This window comes from Puntigrus tetrazona, chromosome 6, assembly GCF_018831695.1.
Source record: "Puntigrus tetrazona isolate hp1 chromosome 6, ASM1883169v1, whole genome shotgun sequence".
Classification (NCBI taxonomy): domain Eukaryota; kingdom Metazoa; phylum Chordata; class Actinopteri; order Cypriniformes; family Cyprinidae; genus Puntigrus; species Puntigrus tetrazona.
The window spans coordinates 5,721,856-5,740,087 of record NC_056704.1 but is presented as its reverse complement, the minus strand read 5'-3'; the positions used below and the strand labels follow the sequence as shown (position 1 = coordinate 5,740,087).

General features: G+C 36.5%; 1 protein-coding gene across 1 annotated transcript; it reads left to right on the top strand.

Moving 5' to 3' along the window:
- Nucleotides 1-3,528: 3,528 nt before the first annotated feature.
- mylkb (myosin light chain kinase b) lies at nt 3,529-16,620 on the top strand. Its single transcript, XM_043241369.1, is given in 22 exon segments — nt 3,529-4,086; nt 4,088-4,406; nt 5,666-5,785; nt 5,975-6,040; nt 8,537-8,578; nt 8,742-8,869; nt 9,889-10,045; nt 10,240-10,248; nt 10,251-10,298; nt 10,301-10,439; nt 10,441-10,541; nt 11,060-11,104; nt 11,213-11,303; nt 11,391-11,449; nt 11,452-11,597; nt 12,133-12,349; nt 12,436-12,559; nt 13,549-13,701; nt 13,998-14,121; nt 14,242-14,332; nt 14,944-15,078; nt 16,136-16,620. Coding segments are annotated over 22 exon segments (2,901 nt in total). The 5' UTR covers nt 3,529-3,753; the 3' UTR covers nt 16,390-16,620.
- The last annotated feature ends 1,612 nt before the right edge of the window (nt 16,621-18,232 follow it).

Genomic DNA, 18,232 nt, shown 5'->3' with positions numbered 1-18,232 from the left:
ATTATTACTGCATGTAAGTCTGTCTAGGAAAATAAATTGTTAACGGTGTTATTTACGAAATAAAAATCTGCGTCTAATTGAGTTGTTTTCTGAAAACTTTAAAACTTGTTCAACTTCAAGCATAACCGACCAGTTTCTTTTAATCCATTCAATACAGTGATGCGGAAATGCGTGCGCTCTAATCCCGCCCACTGTGACGTACATGCTGCACTTACCAATCAGGTCGTCATTCTGGAGATATAGGTCAACTTCTGTACAGTGGTCCAGTGCGTCCATATTTAGGTCAAACAAGCATTAAATAAGATTTAATAAAGACCACTATTCCAGCCTCATGATTTTCATATATTATGGACAGATAGCAGAAAACCTGTCTTAACGTTTCTCTCTCACCGCATTTAACATGAGAGCTGTTGTCTTAAATTTTCTGCCACAAGATGGCAGACCTAGTCTTTTCCCCAATCTAGTTTTGTTTACAACTGTCAGTGACCATTATGTTTAAGATAATGAAGATAATAAATACAAACAAGAAAAAATTATGAAGAAGTAAAAAAAAAATGATAATAATATTCTAAGTTCAATACATTGCAAATTGTTTTATATATAGGGAAGAGGTTGCATCACTTTTTGCATTTCCTTGCATTTTTAGAGAGAGAGAGAGAGAGATTGTGTCTTAGGAACTTCATTTATAATGTTTAGTCATTATCTTGATGACTCTAAAATGTAAAATCACGTATAAAGTACTAAAAAGGTCGAATGAGTGTGCATAACTTTTTTAATCATTAAATTTTTTCAATTTATGTTTATTTTTATATATATATATATATATATATATATATATATATATATATATATATATATATATATATATATATATATATATATAATTTTTTTTTTTAAGGTAGAAATTAACAACTAACATAAGCTGTGTGTAAGGAAGCAGGGGGTGTCGTTGTCAGTATACCAAAGCGTACTAATGGCGGTATAGTAGTAACAGCCATGAATCATGAAGTGATGATCCATTTTCAAAGTGAAATGTAAAATATTATATATTACCCGACAATATTCTCTGAAAAGCGCCATTGTTAAACAGTATGCAGAAGCCTTGACTCGTGACTGGTATGAGAAGTTCTGATTGATCTGGAGGTTAAGTCTTTATGGACATATAAGGTTCTGGTCTCAGAAGAAGAAGGACCACACAAGCTGTTCTGTAAACAGTGTCCCCTTGCTTGTCTGCCCAGATGAGAGCCTCTCCATTCTCAGACACAAAGCATATAGTAATGTTCTTTTCACACCATGGATATTAAGGGATGCCCCTCTGCTCTCTCACACCCACTGTTGTTTTACTATTTCAGAATGTGTCATGGGTATCGTCATAATTTAAATGCTGGTGGAGGTGGAGATGAGAGTTTATTATTGGTATAAGAAATCTCTAACTTGACTTGTTTATTGCTATATTGTAGGTAGTCCATGGCGTCACTGAGACTAGCTATCTTGTTAACCCTTCAGTTGAAAATGCAGTTTAGTCTTAATGCTCTAAAACCAAAAACATTGACTGAGATTCTAGTTTTGATCATATAATTTGGCAGATGTTTAAATGTTTAAACCATGTTAAAGAGTAGAGTCAGATCAAAAGATCAAAGTTTATTGGTGCATCAAATATGAAGTAATAAAAATTGTTTGGCTTAAGCTTACTGTGAAATTACTTGATATTACTCTTTCAGTACATATACTAGTATCCTAATATATCCTACTATTATCACATCTAAAAGGTAGAGTATCCATCTCATTCTTATACTCTTCGTTCTAGAACATTCCTGCTATTTTTTCCCAGTTATTTTCATTCAGATGCAAAACTGCCTGAACATCTAAAATACTTCAGGTTGTAGCTTTAAAACATTTTTTTCTGAAAGTTTGTTACTTCCATTCAGGCGTCATCTTTAGCCTGTTAGATCTTTTTAGCGTGATAAACAATTTGAATGAAGTCATGTGTTAGTAATCTGGGTGTTCTTTATGTAATGGTCTTTTGAATAAATAATTATTGTTGGCCTGTTTCTGTTTTTGAATGTTTAGCCAATCTAATTCCTACAATAAACGCAGCTTGTAGACAGTCACAGTTTACCAGTTTGGGGCCTGTATAAGTACCGGCAAGGTATGTGTGAAATGTTGACTTTAAACTTAGCACTTACGTTATTAATTTAGCTTAACTTTATAAAGGTTGATTAAAGTGTTGTTCTGAAGTTACTGGTTTATTCCTTTCTTTTTGAAAGTGCTCTTTATTTTGCACGATTAATGCTTTAAAAAAAATAGTATACTCTTCTCCGTGTTATATGCTTGATTACAGTGTAAATAATAGATGAGCTTATGGATTCCAAGCTAAGAGAGATGTTTATAACAGAGTGAAGCTGTGGAAATGCTCAAGGATATAGCATAGAAATGGATGGCAGTTAAAAATTGCTAACTCTTTCTTATAAGTCTGGTTAATGTTCCTGCTCCAATGCCGAAGATAAACTCCCAGAACAAAGCAGTGATGGTCTTTTCATGATGTATCCTTTACCATTGTTTTGTTGTTAACAATAGAATCTGGAATTTTGCTGACCGGAGTTTAAATCCCACACAATAGTAATGGGTTTTTCAGCTTTTTGCAACACAAAATGAAACCTTGTTTTTAAATCTCCTATTTAAACGTATTTCTAATAATCAGATGTCAAGCTGCATCCGATCAGACCTTTGAGTAATGACATTAAGTCCTGTCTGATCATTATGGTTATCTCTAAGACCACTAGGATCGCCATTGAGGACTGTACATTTACAAAATATAAGGAGATTAATTTAAAGATGCGAGTTTGACTGTTTCATACCAGCAGCAATGGAAAATTCACTCACCAATTCACCTTGTGATGAAGCAAAACAGCACAGGAAGCTATTTTATCTAGGAGACATTCCCATGATGTGTCCATCTTCCACACACACACTTTGAGTAGAAGAGTTACAGAGAAGTTCATAGCCATATAAGGCTGCCCATGTAACATTTTAACATAAACTGTTGCAGACATGCAAGTCAACTATGATTGGTGAAATGCGTCTTCAAAATGGCCCAATGAGGGCCTCACATTTATAAAGAGGACAAAAAGTTAGGAGCGTCCAAAGAAACCTCCACGGGATAATCAGAATGCTTATTTTCTGGTTTCTGTTCTGATTCTCATTCTTTTCAGATTATTACAATAATGTATCAGATTCTGATGCTATCTTGCCCTCTGTTTGCCTCCTAGCTCTGTTCTGTTGTGCTGATGCCCATGCACTGGAAGTGTTTCCCTAATAAGGCAATGGTGCTCCCCCCTTTGATGCCACACAGATATGAAATGTGTTCCTGTCTCCAATTAACCTATTATAGAATGGAGTCTAAGCTTTTAAACAATCCAGTTCCACTCCCCACCCTCACATATCTCTCTCCTTCCTTCTGTATGTCCTCTCTCTACCCTCTATTCTCTCCTCCCTCTTTCATTCTGGTCCAGAGGGGTTGTCCCAGCAGTGGTTTGAGTGGGGAGAACAGAGAGTTGCACAGTGACCACAGACAGAGCAGGACCTCCACAAAGTCACTGGACCAGCGGGATCGTGAAGGAATCGTTCATACAGCTGGACATCAGTATTCATTCACAGCTTGAAGGAACACCTACCAAAGGAGCTGAGAGGAACTGACGAAAGGAGCTTTCATAAATTTGGTTTTAATTTCTAGAGGTTAGCAAAGGAAGCCAGATGACAGACTTTAGGGCAGCTCTAAAGCCCCGCTCAGGGCCTAAGGCAGGGTCTGAGATCAAGACAAGCACCCCAACAAAGGTTGACTTTAGGTCACTGCTCAACAAGAAAGATGGTTCACCCAAAACACCTGCTGCCACGCCACCTCCGAGCAGCACAGCTTCAGACTTCAGGTCCGTCCTGAGCAAGAAGCAAGCACCGGAAGCAGAGAAGACCGAAAAGAACGAACAGAATTCGTCCAAGCTAGCACCCAAGACTCCACAGAAGGAAAAGCAAAGTGATGTCAATGGCGTAAATGGGGGTGCAGTTGATAAAAAGGTTAACACAAAGGAAAAGCATAACGACAGAGAAAAAAACCAGCGGCACTGATGCAGGGACAACTGAGAAAAAGGAGAAAGTCAGCTCAGAGAAGAAGACATCTGATGGACAGATAACAGAGACAAATGACAAAAAGGCAAAAGTTGTGAATGGAGGAGAGAAGGATGCGGGAAAGCTGCCCGTTTTCAAACAGCCCCTCAGTGACATCGCTGTGGTGGATGGTGAGAGACTGAGGTTAGAGTGTCAGGTGACCTCTGACCCCCAAGCCGTCATCACCTGGATTCTTGATGGGAAAATTGTGAAGGCATCCAAGTTCATTGTCTTATCACAGGAAGGTATGAAAGTAGATACGTTTTACGTATCGGTGTGCAATGCGAAATACTACTGATCTTATTTTCTACGCAGTTCTTTATGGCTTTTGATTAACATATGTTTAAATGCGACAGACAGTTCCAGTGAAAGGTGATAACACTGGGTCTGTAGAGTTACTGAATGACGAGGACAGCTTTAAAACCTCTTTTCCGAAAGTCCCTACTTTAGTGTTCTGAGCTGTGTTGTAAATCACATGCTGAGAGGAATGATGTTAAAGCTGAGGCAGATTCATTGCCAACTGGAGCACTCAGTGAGTGTTATCTTAGTTCTTTGAGCTCATTCACATTAGGTTATTTGATCTGAGGGTTTAAGTTCTCTCTAACCCCTTCCTGTGACACGAGACAGAATGATGATCTGGGTCACAATTAGAAAGTTCTGAAATAGCTATAGAGGATTCCCTGTGAGTCTAAATTGAACAGGGATGTGATGGGTGTCCCTTATGTTATCCAGTGCTTTAGGCTGTTGGTTGTTTTGGTCGATTTTATGTTTAAAAGCAGGGTATGGATTTATCAAAATCTTCTTTTGTTTGTAAAAATGTTCAATTTTGAAAGTGCAGTTCTGAGATATTGTCTTAGGAAAATCTTCTTGACAGGTTTAATATTAAACCAAATAAATTCATTGCACACCTTACTTTTGGGGTTAAAGCAAGTTGGGTGTTATGGTAACTTATTACCTTATTTATACTTAATAATAGGAAATCTAATTTGTCTTAGGTTTTTCGCTAGAACAATCTTGAGAAAAAGATAAGAACGTTCCTAAGACTTGTGTTGGCAGTGCAAAATATTATTAACTTATTTCTTAATTGTAAAAACACTAACCGATAGAAAATAACTTTTCTTACTATTTTCTTTTACTATTTAGATATCTGTGGTCATGTATTTACTAATATTTTATGATAATGTAATCATTTGCCTCAAAGTTATTTATTTATGGAGAAGAATTTGAAGAATTTAAAGCCTTTGGTTAATACAGACAAAATGGTGCAGACTTTTCCACTATTCCATTTATTATATACACTTTTTATTTATACTATTATTTATTTTTGGAAATCAAGTATCCATTTTTAATCAAGCTTCAATAGGTGTACCAATAACATACCTGGCATAAGAGCTTTTACAATGTATAATCCCAGCATTTAGTTTTCAATTCACAATAACCTTCTGTCTAAAAACAATTAAATTGTCATATACTCAATAAAATGCTACCTCTTGTTTCACATCAGGTGAAAAGTGTTCACTTACAATCGACAAGGCTCTACCGGAGGATGAAGGGCGCTACACATGTAAGGCAGAGAACGCTTTGCACGGTAAAGCAGAGTGTTCCTGTATGGTCACTGTAGATGGTAAGTGTCTTCTAGACCCTCTCTTATGCATGTCATTGAAAACATGTAATATTAAGTGATGGTGCAATATCAATAACCCAGTAACAATGCTACCAATGTTAACGTCCTCCTAAACTCATAATTAGATTTATGTGAAATAAAAAAGGAGAAATTATTGTTTAATTCTTTTTTTTTTCCGCATTCCTCTAGATCCCTCAGACCCATCAGCAGATAAGAAAAATAGGAAGAGCTCTTCTTCAACTCCCACTACAGAAAGTGAGTAAGGACATACGTCGTCTCCTGTTTACTTGGCATGTTTATAAATGGATAAAATGTCAATAATCAACCTCATGTCATAAAAGGAGACATTTTGAAGAATGTTCGTGCTGCTCTCTTCCTCATTAAAGATGCTCTGAAAATTATACATAGAAGCAGTCCACAAAACTCATGGACAATATTCCAAGTTTTCATGGTCAGCATGAAAAAAACAAACTCCTGAAAAACTACTGTAGAAAAAACAAATAGTGTTCATGCAGGTTTCAAAATGAGGATGAGTAAACACAGAAACACAGAAAGTTCATGTCTTGTTGAGAGCACCTTTAAAAGAGTATCAAGTCATTCATTCAACTAGAGCTGAGTGGTAATATACTTTACATTTTGAGATATTCTATATATTGGACTACATGAGTATATGTATGTGGATAAATGTGGACATATATTCATATAAAGCTGTACATGCTTTATATAAAGAGCTGGGCAATAATATACTGACATTTTTGTACATTTTTATTTGTATTTGGGAATCCATTGTTTATATTAAAATACTTATCTACAACAAACATTTGCAACACATATTCAGTCTTGTCATATTGTAAATGGGCCTTGTGTTTTACACCACTTTGAGGTAGTAAGCATATCTTCACCATTAATGTCTATTTTCTCCTTTTGATGTCCTTAATCATCGGGAATTGTTGGCAAAAGCATTGTCTTCTACATATTTAGTGAACATTTAATTCCAATTTGCCTTTCAAAAATATTTGTCATGTGAGACGTTGACCTTATAGACAGGAACAATGGTCATCACGCGCACTCTGTATAGACTCCCAAAGTGGATTTCCATCACACAGTGTCTGATGGCAGATTGTATCTATAGTGCTCAAATGGTTTGCCTGTTTGTTTTGTTCCGGCTTTTAACACAATGGTTACACTAGATCCTACATTTTAATCCATGTGATCACGATAGAGTAGAAAATAAACTCAGCCGATTGTGTTTTGGAACAATAGGCAACCAGTTGTACTGCTGCATTTGGTCTTCTAGTATTTCATAAGCATAGCAGCCTCTAAGTGGCTCACATTTACATTGCAGTTATGTTCTTAATAAACAATGTCAAAGTGATTTACAATTTAGTGCATGAAAAGCATGTTACTGGCAAATACCAGAACGGAGAACATTGTATTCCCACAGTGCTTGTGGAAAAAGTTCAGGTGTGTCCAAGCATAAGAGAGAAAATGAAAGAGAGGAAAGAAGCAATAGAAGACGAAGAGAAGGCCTAAAATGGTAGACTTCTGCGAGCTGAAACACATAAAGATCTGACTGTCCTCTCTGTCTTCCTCACCCCTGTTCTCCCCTTTCTCAGTCTCTCTGTTTGGAGTGTGCTGGAGTATTAGTGGGGTTTACATGTTGCATTGTTTCTTGACGGCGATCAAACCTTAAATAAATAGTGGAGAGAGAGAGCCACTGCTTCCTGGATCTTGGAGACCCTATATTTAGCATGTCCGTATAAGGGGAATTCCACACAGACACCCTCTTTCTCTCTCTCTCTCTCTCTCTCTCTCTCTCTCTCTCTCTCTCTCTCTCTCTCTCTCTCTCTCTCTCTCTCTCTCTCTCTCTCTCTCTCTCTCTCTCTCTCTCTCTCTCTCTCTCTCTCTCTCTCTCTCTCTCTCTCTCTCTCTCTCTCTCTCTCTCTCTCTCTCTCTCTCTCTCTCTCTCTCTCTCTCTCTCTCTCTCTCTCTCTCTCTCTCTCTCTCTCTCTCTCTCTCTCTCTCTCTCTCTCTCTCTCTCTGTCTCTCTCTCTCTCTCTCTCTCTCTCTCTCTCTCTCTCTCTCTCTCTGGATGCTGCCAGGAGCATAGAACTCCTATCAGTTCTCAGTTAAATGTTGACTAGCTGTTTCCTTTGAAATCGCCAAATGAAATATCAATAATGTAACCGGGGTTGATTGCTGGAAATTTTGATATCTGCATTACTAATTTATTTTTACTATTATTATTATTATTAATCAATTATTATTATTATTATTATTATTATTATTATTATTAAGGAAGAAAATAACTCTTGGGTATTGCGATATGATATAATACACACTGTTTTGTGACTTTTTTTCAAATATGCAAATTAGGCATCACATTCTTTAATATTTATTTATTTGTTTTATGCATACTTGACATATAACAAAAAGCAATACATACTCCACAGAAAATCTTTTACAGCGTATGGGATTTTTTTTGTTGTTGATATAATAGTCTCTATAATACAAACCTCTATAAAAACAATCATTGCTATCATATAACATAATTTGTCTTTCTTTTCTTTTTTACATGAAAGTAAACAGTAGTTTAGAATATCTTACGCTGTGTTCTTTAGAAGAATGAATACTATGAGAATTTTGGCTGAACTGTCCGTTCATGGAATATTTATAATAATTATATGTTTAGCTAAAAATATGCCGTAGATGCTATCTTATGTAAATACATGCTCTCTCTCTCCTCTGCAGATGAAGCCAGAATAAAGAAGAAACCAGCTCCCCCCAAACAGGGTAAGATAGCTCTCCCATTATGCCTTACATAACCATACAGGCCCAAGGAATATTTGACCTGAAGGCCATGTACAGAGACACAGACAGACAGAGAGAGAAAATAAGAAATAACTATTATGAGAGTGGTAAATATGAACCTATGTTTGCTTATGATGGCATGCAGGTTCTCCGCCACAGTTTCTGCAGTTCCCTGGAGATCAGAAGATCAGGGCAGGAGAAAAGGTGGAGCTGTTGGGCAACTTTGGAGGGACAGCACCCATAACTTGCACCTGGCTCAAATTTAAAAAGCCGGTAGGAAAAAAAGAAAGCGTTTGAACAATGACGAAATCTAATGTCATTCTTTTTGTGATCAGTATTGATTCACAGTTAATGTCAATGTCAATGTTACATAAAGTACTGGTTGATTAACTGATATTCAGATAAATGGAAAAATATTTAATTGAACTTTCAATAGTCATTTTGTTGTAATATAGAAAAAACATATTGAATGATTTTATTTTAGTAACTCATCTAAGCTTTTAGTTTAGAGAAGAGTTGTGAAATATAGCAGATGTAAACTAAATAGTCGCTACTGTTAAAATAAATGACAAATTATTTAATAAAGTATTTTGGATAACCATTTAATGTAACACTTTAGAATAGTGAAGACTGTTGATTATTAGCATGCCTTATTATTAACATACTGGCTGTTTATTAGTTCTAATAAAGCACATATTTTGCATGACCATATTGTACATCCCTAATCCTACCCGATATCTAAACTTAATAACTACTAATAAACTTTTAGGAGTTTATTGAAGCAAAAGTCATAGTCAGTGTTAACGGTAAAAACCTAAAATAAAGTGCAATCGAATTTTGTATTGTACCCCACTTGTTAACAAGAGACTGAAGGTTGCATGAGCATTTCGTTATTCGCTGCCCCTTTCATAGTGGGAACAGACTCATCATTCATCGTGTTCAGAGACCAATGATTTATTCATTGCTGATTCGCTAAAGTATTCGTAGTATAAAACATATAAACTGATATATTAATGTATAAAATGAAGCAAAGATTATGCAGAACTCACTTAGATAATGGCGAAATGAGAATAGCATGGCTGTTGCCTATTGTGTTTCCTTAGGTAAACTTTGTTAAACCTACTGAACAATTACAGTAATAAGGATCAGTTTAGATATAATATATATAATATATATATAGTTTTTGATATAAAAGTGGTTAAAGAAGAGGTGAATATCAAAAAACGAAAGCCTAAAGGCCTAAAGTTTTATATTATGTACTGAGACACATTGCATATACTTCTCCTTTTTAGATCCAGCCAGGAAGTGGGGGAATTTCCATAGAGACCGCAGAGAACAGCAGCCACCTGACAATCGCAGCGAGTGACCAAGATCACTGTGGTTGCTATACTCTCGAACTGCAGAATAAATTTGGTACCAAGCAGGCTTCACTCAACCTCACCATCGTAGGTATGGGAGTAAGAACGACAGGGAAAGACACATAATAAGAAGCATGAAGGAGGAAGATCTGATTATGAGAGACTTCATTTACCACTTTGATACAACATAAAGAATATTTACTAGTAGGCTAGTGTCTTAATCATTCTACGCATTGCTTTGTATATAACTAATGCTGACCGCTTTAATGTATATCTGTGTCCCAGATAAGCCAGATCCCCAGCCGGCATCCCTGCTGCCTCTGACATCCGAAAATCCTCGCTTACCTCTCCTGGTATGGTCCCACTTATGATGGTGGCAGCATTGTCCAGTCCTACAACCTGGAGATCTGGAATTCAATCGACAACACGTGGAATGACCTCACCTCCTGCAACAGCACTTCATACCACGTCCAGAACCTTCTCGCGATCGTCAGTACAAGTTCGCGTTCGAGCTGTTAATGTGTATGGAGTCGGAGAGCCCAGTGCAGAATCTGAGCCCATTACAGTGGGAGTGGAGGAGGTAACAGGTGAGAAAGAGCATCTGTGTAACTGTGGCACTACTGATCGAGAAAGAATCTGTGCGGACCAAAAATTCTTATACACTTTCACTGGGGCGGTACCTTTTCAAAGGTACACTTTTGTACCTATTAGGTTAAAATATACAAGCTTTAAGTATTAATATGTACCTTTAAGGTACCAAAATAGACCCTTTAGGAACAAACATGTACCGTTTGAAAAGGTACCGCCCCAGTGATAGCTTTGTACCTTCATTGTATTATGCATTCGTATTTGACAAAATATATACACGCCTTTCTATGACAAATTGTACTGTCATCATAAAAATTTGAATGACTTTAATTCACTTTAATGATATAATTTCACTTTATTTTAATGGTCCCTTTAACACATACTGTTGTACTCATTAGAGAGTTAGTGGAGTATTAGTAGACAGGTAAGATTATGGTTAGAAACTCAAAAGTATAAAAGTGAGGATGCACTGCTTAAAAAGTAACCATTTAAAAACATTTATATTTTTTTTCTCCAGAGAAAAAGGAAGAGGGGGAAGTTGGAGCCACTGTGTCTGATGATGGTATGAAGTTCAAAGCTATTAGCCCACCATTCCATCCCTCCTGAATCCAGAGTTTACTAACACGACTCCCACATGGCCAGTCTGATACATATCCTGTTCATTTCACAGATGAAGAGAAAGAACCAGAATACAAAGATGTGGTCATTAAGAAAGACTGCAGTGTGAAAGACTTCTATGATATAGAGGACCGCTTAGGAACGTAAGAGATGCATTATCAGTATAACATACCATTTTAAATTGGCTTTTTTTCTCACAGTTCTCATTGCCTTTCTCTTATTTATTAAAGGGGAAAATTTGGTCAAGTCTTTAAACTTATGGAAAAGTCCACCAAGAAGGTATGGGCAGGAAGTTCATCAAGGCATTCTCTCAGAAGGAAAAGGAAAATGTGAGGCAGGAGATTGACATCATGAACAGCCTCCACCACCCCAAACTGGTGCAATGCGTGGACGCCTTTGAGGGAAAATCCGACATGGTCATGGTTTTGGAGATGTGAGTCCCTATCTCTTCAATGTCCAAGCAGAAAGACTAACATGGTACAGGTTGACTGAATAAAGGCTTTCATGAGAAGTCCATCAGATACTTTCCAGTTTGGGAGTGGTGATTTAACTTGGTGTATCCTGGTGTTTGAACTTGCTTTGAACAGGCTGTAGTGTTTGTTAGTTGTTTTTTCAACACCTTTAAATCATTCCACCGGTTTAGCTTTTTAAGGCGAGAGTGGAATGTAAAAACCAGCACTCTGTGATGGGAGAAGTGCGTGTCACATGTCCTTATATAGTGAGATGGAGAAACACGGGGGTGGAGAGAAGAAAGCATAGATGCTCTCCACTTCAGCTTGGCAGCCATGATGGAAAATAGCCCAGAATTAAATCTCCCTGACTGTAAAATAATTGTTTAGCACTCTAGACAGTGTTCATCTGGTTGTTAAACGGAATGTGCATAAACAGTTCTAATGCATTGAGATTGCATTCTGACAGTGACTAGTTAGCGCCCCTTAACAATAATGTCATTGTGGTCCCCACTGGCTGCAGGATTTCTGAGGCGAGTTGTTTGAGCGAATCGTTGATGAGGATTTCGAGCTGACTGAGCGAGAGGTGATTAAGTACATGCTGCAGATCATTGATGGAGTGCAGTTTATCCACAAGCAGGGCATTGTCCACTTGGACCTCAAACCTGAGAACATCATGTGCATCAACAAGACAGGAAGCAAGATCAAGCTCATTGACTTTGGACTTGCTCGAAGGCTGGGTAAACAGGCATAAACAACTGCAAAAAAACAAACAGCGTCTGGTTTTCTGGCACAGTTTTAATGTTTTTTTTATTTCTGTTTTCAGAGGATTCAGGCTCTCTGAAGGTTCTGTTTGGAACTCCTGAGTTTGTAGCTCCTGAGGTGATCAACTATGAAGCTATCAGCTACCCAACAGACATGTGGAGTATTGGCGTCATCTGTTACATTCTGTGAGTGATAAATCGGTTTCTCGGCTACATCAGTATCACTCCTCCAACAGTCGCTAAAAACTGTAGCACGTAAAGGCACAGTAATCAATGCTGAGGACTGGAAACATTTCCTTTTAAGGCCGCTATTAGTTTTTGGACAACTGGCTTGCCAAGCTTGCTTTTTCAATTTATCACATAAACACAGTTTTGATTCCTTGGAGGTAGAGTATAAATATTTAAACTGACATGTGTTAGTTAATTTTATTTTCAAGTTGCAAGAGGCTGATAGCCCCCAGCAGTCAAATGGCATTTTTTGACTTTACCTTTAATTACTAAACAGCCATTAAAAATAAATGAAAATAAAATCCTTTCCTAAAACATTTTTTGTTGTTGTGAAAACTGTCCTGATCAAACTTGATCAATCAATTTTTAAATATTGCACATGAGAATGCCTGAAACTGTTCAACCCCTATCCAATAAATATTGTCTATACTGTAAACTGTATGACTTCATTACTATCTCTAAACTATAGCATTTTAGTATTTTTTTTAAAGAACACTTAACTGAATACATAACACCATAATCAATAAATATGTATACATATAATAAAGGAAGCATTTATTTGATCCAAAATACAGTTAAAATGTAATATTGTAAAATGTTATTGACGTTTAAAATAGCTGTTTTATATTACATTTTAATGTAATTTATTCCAGTGGGGGGAAAAGTGTCACACTATCTTTCAAAAATCATTCTGATTGATTGATTGATTGATTGATTTAACTTTTGATCTATTGTTACATAAGTATTTGTGGAAACCGTGATACAATGTAATTGATATTTTGTTCAATTTAATGCATCCTTGGTGAATTAAACAAATTTACATGCATATATACAAATATACAAAATGTTTGCCTTAAGGGATGCTTTTAGTCCTGTTGTACCTTACATCACATCTTGATTGAATGCTTTAACAGAATCAAAGATTATTGCCTCTTGTTTACCCTCAGTGTCAGTGGTCTCTCTCCATTCATGGGAGACAATGACAATGAAACCCTTGCCAATGTCACCTCAGCCACCTGGGATTTTGAGGATGAGGCATTTGATGAGATTTCAGATCAGGCCAAGGACTTCATCAGCAGTCTCCTAAAAAAGGACATGAGGTAAGCTTCGGAAAACATTCTGAAGAAATTCTGATTTAGACACATTATCATTTTTATAGAAATACCAGCAGCGTTCCAAATTAATCAAAAACTTTTTAAAGCACTGTGTAAGTAGATGCACATTTCTTGAACAGTGCATCCTGGCACAGACCCTTAGCAACAAAGAAGCTAGTAAAAACTATATTATTGCAGATGGTGTAATTATCACTCAAATGTATTACTTCATGCTCGATGTTGATAAAAGCATTTTAAGCATTTGATCTGACTCTTGTGACCCTATAAATGTCACTCTGCAGGGCCAGGCTGACCTGCGCTCAGTGTTTGGAGCACTCTTGGCTCAAACAGGACACCAAAAATATGGAGGCTAAACAACTGTCCAAAGAGAGGATGAAGAAATACATCCTGAGACGCCGCTGGCAGGTATATGCACAGGCGTTTATTTAGATTTATATGTTAGATAAAGAATTCATTTCTATGAGTTACGTGGGAAACTGTTTTCTTGGCGGATCTTAGTATTCATGTTTGTGAGTGTCTGTGCAGAAAACAGGGAACGCAGTGCGAGCCATCTCCAGGTTCAGCTCTATGGGAATGTTAGGAGGAATCGGCCCAAAGAAAAGTTCCCCGACTGACGGTAATGGTCCAGCAACCAATTTTTACCAATGGCTATTTACACTAGCTGGGATTAGGATATATGTGTGATTGGGATAGTCATCATTACTAATAAATGTTTGATGTCAGTTCATTGGTTCCATCTTCTGATGACATTTTTTCTCCCTTTTTAAATTTCAAATCACATCATAAATGCTGTTTTGTTCAATAATAATGAAGGAGATAATGAAAAAGTTGAAAGTAAAGTGTTATGGTAGGTGTATGGAGGGCTTTATTGTCCCAATAACCATAGCATCTATTTAATAATTTGAATCAAAATTGACCTTTACACTTAATAATTTGCCTTCTGTTTTATAATACGTTTCAATACTGAGGTGCAGATTACTGACATTTGCAATAAGTATTATAGCAGAAAAATGCTATTTGCACTTAAATAATGCTGCTATTTTCTCGTAGTGTAAGTAGAGTCCATAGCTATTTGCACTTAATGTAAATAGCATCTATGCTAAGAAAATATGCTATTTTCACAATTGATGTCGCTGCCATTTTTTAATATTGATACTGAACATTGCATGTTAAATGTCATACATGTTAAAATATGAATTGCACATAAATGAACGTGTGTGTGTTTAGAAGAGCCTCCTGCACCCTTCCTTGAGAGCGTGGAGGATGAAAACCGCACTCCTGTGGCCCCCAGCTTCTCCTCTGTCATACAGGACGTGGAAGTGGTGGAAGGCAGTGCTGCCCGCTTTGACTGCAAGATTGAGGGTAATGACCTTTAACCTGGGGAGGCTTTCATACTTCAAGGGACAGATTTACTAAAAAGGGAAAATTAACATGAGAACGCAATCCTATGGGAGTGGAAAGTTCTAATGGCAATGTGCAAATTAAACAACACGGACACAGCCGGGTCATTTCTGTAATGACCAATGAAATCTTTTGTCCAACGAAATAATTCAATCTCTGCAAAAGCAGCGTAAATGATGCTGCATTCACACCACAAGTTGTGATAACAACGATGTGAATGCTTTTTACAATTTTTTTAATAAATTTTAATTTAATAAATCTTGACAGTAGTTTTTTTAGTGCTGGCATAAATCTATATATTTATAATTCTTCTGCTCTTAACCCTTAAATTTAAATACATTTCTTTACTGCCATATTAGATCAACTGAATGCATCCTTGCTGAATAAATATATTAATTTCTTACTGACTTCTGAAAGAAATATCCTTTACTGTAGCTTGTAAGTGAAATTCCAGGTTCTTATTTAATCTCCTATTATTGTGGTTGAATGCTAAAAAATAAATATCTTTATGGTGTCTAAACATATCTTAGGGACTAAAGGGATTTCATTAAAATTAAGAAAATACTTTAATCTTAATGCAACAAAACTCTGTTTGTACAAACTTTTTGTACATGCTAAGAGTATCAGCTATAACCTTATTATTAGCTCTCTCAACTTCAAATTCCATCAGTCAGTTAAAAAGTAGTATTGTTATATTAAAAAGTGTTGCTATCTCCTTTATTGATTTAAAGTTTAACTAGTTAACTTTTTCTCTACTTACCAATTACTTTATCAACATTTTCCTCTTTAATGTGGTGATGTAAAAATAACATTTAAGCTTGACAATTTTAACATCATGAGACAGAAAAGTAGCAAATCAGTGCTGGTTATGATTCATAATGTTTACACTACTCTGTGTATTGATATGTAAATGCTACAGGAAGCCCTTACGGTTAATCGTTGGTAGACCTACGTTCAGTGAGTTGTTGCATGGCGTATTTGATTTATTACTGATCTCCTCTGTCTTCTAAACACAAAGGCTACCCAGACCCCGAGGTTGTGTGGTACAAGGACGACCTGCCTATTAAGGAGACGCGTCACTTCCAGATTGACTACGAAGAGGATGGCCACTGTAGTCTGGTGATCTCAGAGGTCTGTCCTGATGATGACGCCAAGTACACCTGCAAAGCCGTCAACGGTCTGGGAGAAGCCACCTGTACGGCTGAGCTGATGGTGGAGTTCATGCAGGAGGAGGAAGGAGAGGGTGAAGCTGAAGGGGAGGAAGAGGATTGAGTAGTGAACAGTGAAACGGGAGCGGACAATGACGGAGAAGCGAAAGGCTGAATAACACGGGAACTATGAATATCTTAAACATTTTACACCATTTCCATCCTACGTTTTTTTTTACACCATCTTCATATTTCTTCTTACAGCCTAGAATCATTTTGGAAAGAGCGACTGTTTTCGGGTAAAACCGTTTGCCGAGATCAAAGACATTCCAGCTTTGCCATTGTGTCCAGACGATTACCCGGACTACAAAACTAAATGTGACAACAATATGGCTGTATAGCAATGAAAATATCTACCACTTGTCTTTAATTTTGTGAGTCTGTATGCTTTTGTGCGCACATTTAGACATTTTAGGTCTGCACTGCAGTGCAATCTAGTGGTGTTAAAACGACAGTGCTTTTTCAAATAAAACTAGTCTAGTCTATATGATATTGGAATCGATACTTTTCGGAGACTTTACTGTATGAAGATATCAACTGATGATTATACTGTTATGTTTTATTTAATAGTTATAAGAATTATTGTTGCTAAATGACTGTAGTTAACTCGGTCATCATTAGACCGTCTGTGCTGTTTGCACACAATTCATTTTGCCCTCTTTGAGTTAATTCACTTGCATGACGGAGCAACGAGGTGAATTTTTGTGCAGCAACCTGCAATACAACCCCTCATATGATATTTATAAACCCGTACAGGCTTCCGCTGCCTTTGAGTGTCTGCACTATTCTCTGAGAATGAATTAGTCATAGAATTAAAACTCAGAGCTGTTTTGTCTTATCTTTTGATTTTCACTGCACATATAATGCTTTAAATCTCCCATCACACCAGAAGCAGTGTATTAAAACACAGAACACAAACCAGCAAATCTAAGTGGCCCTGTTTGTTCATTTCGGTTTATTCCGGGCAGTGATTTTCTAAACAGTGGACATATAAATAAAGTGTTTCCCTTTCGAGCTTTTGTGACATTTATGTTATTTGTTTGTCAATATCGGGGTTATTTAGAGATGCAGATTTTCGTCATATTTCGTCACTCTTTCTACTTTAGGCAGTTCAAAGCTCAGCGTGCCCTTGTGAAAAAGAAGTATGCTTAACTGTACTGAAGCGTGCACTTCAAATCTTGAATATATTTTTTAAAAAGTTTTAATGCAATAAAACACCTCTTAAGTGTACTTAAGAGAGCACGTTTTCATGACTGTTCACATTTACCACATGTTTATTCTATATAGTTACATTTAGCCTGAGAGAAAATATGCACTTACAGCAAATAACAAACGTACCCTCCTAAAACTGTTGACACTGTATGACTTCACCGGAATTATTGAAATAGTTGTGATTCCTTCATGTCTTGAGTGGAAAAGACAGATGACCACAGGAGCAATTTACTAAATTTAACAATAGGCCTATTCGGTTGACTCAGCGAATGCTAATACACCAATATTAATATATCTATTTAAGATAATCTGATCATTACTGCAAATATATTGTAATTTATTTAATATAATTAATATAAATTAAATTCTTACAATAACATTTGGTAAATCTTTCACAGGGAACACTTATTATATGAACTACCACTTTCCCCTCAATAAATTCTTAATTTGCTGCTTATTAATAGTTAGTTGTTCAATTTATATACTGTGTAATGTAGAAAGAGGTCATGTAGTATAAGGCGTTAATAAATTGCTAATATTGTAGTAATAACCATGCTAATAATCAACTAGTTCGGAAACCCTAAAATTAGGTGTTGGCTAACATTTATTATAATTTTCTTCTTTTTCTTTTGTACGCAAAGTTGTTATAAAGGAAAACTGTGGCTATTTAAAAAAAAATGTAATGTAACCTTGCC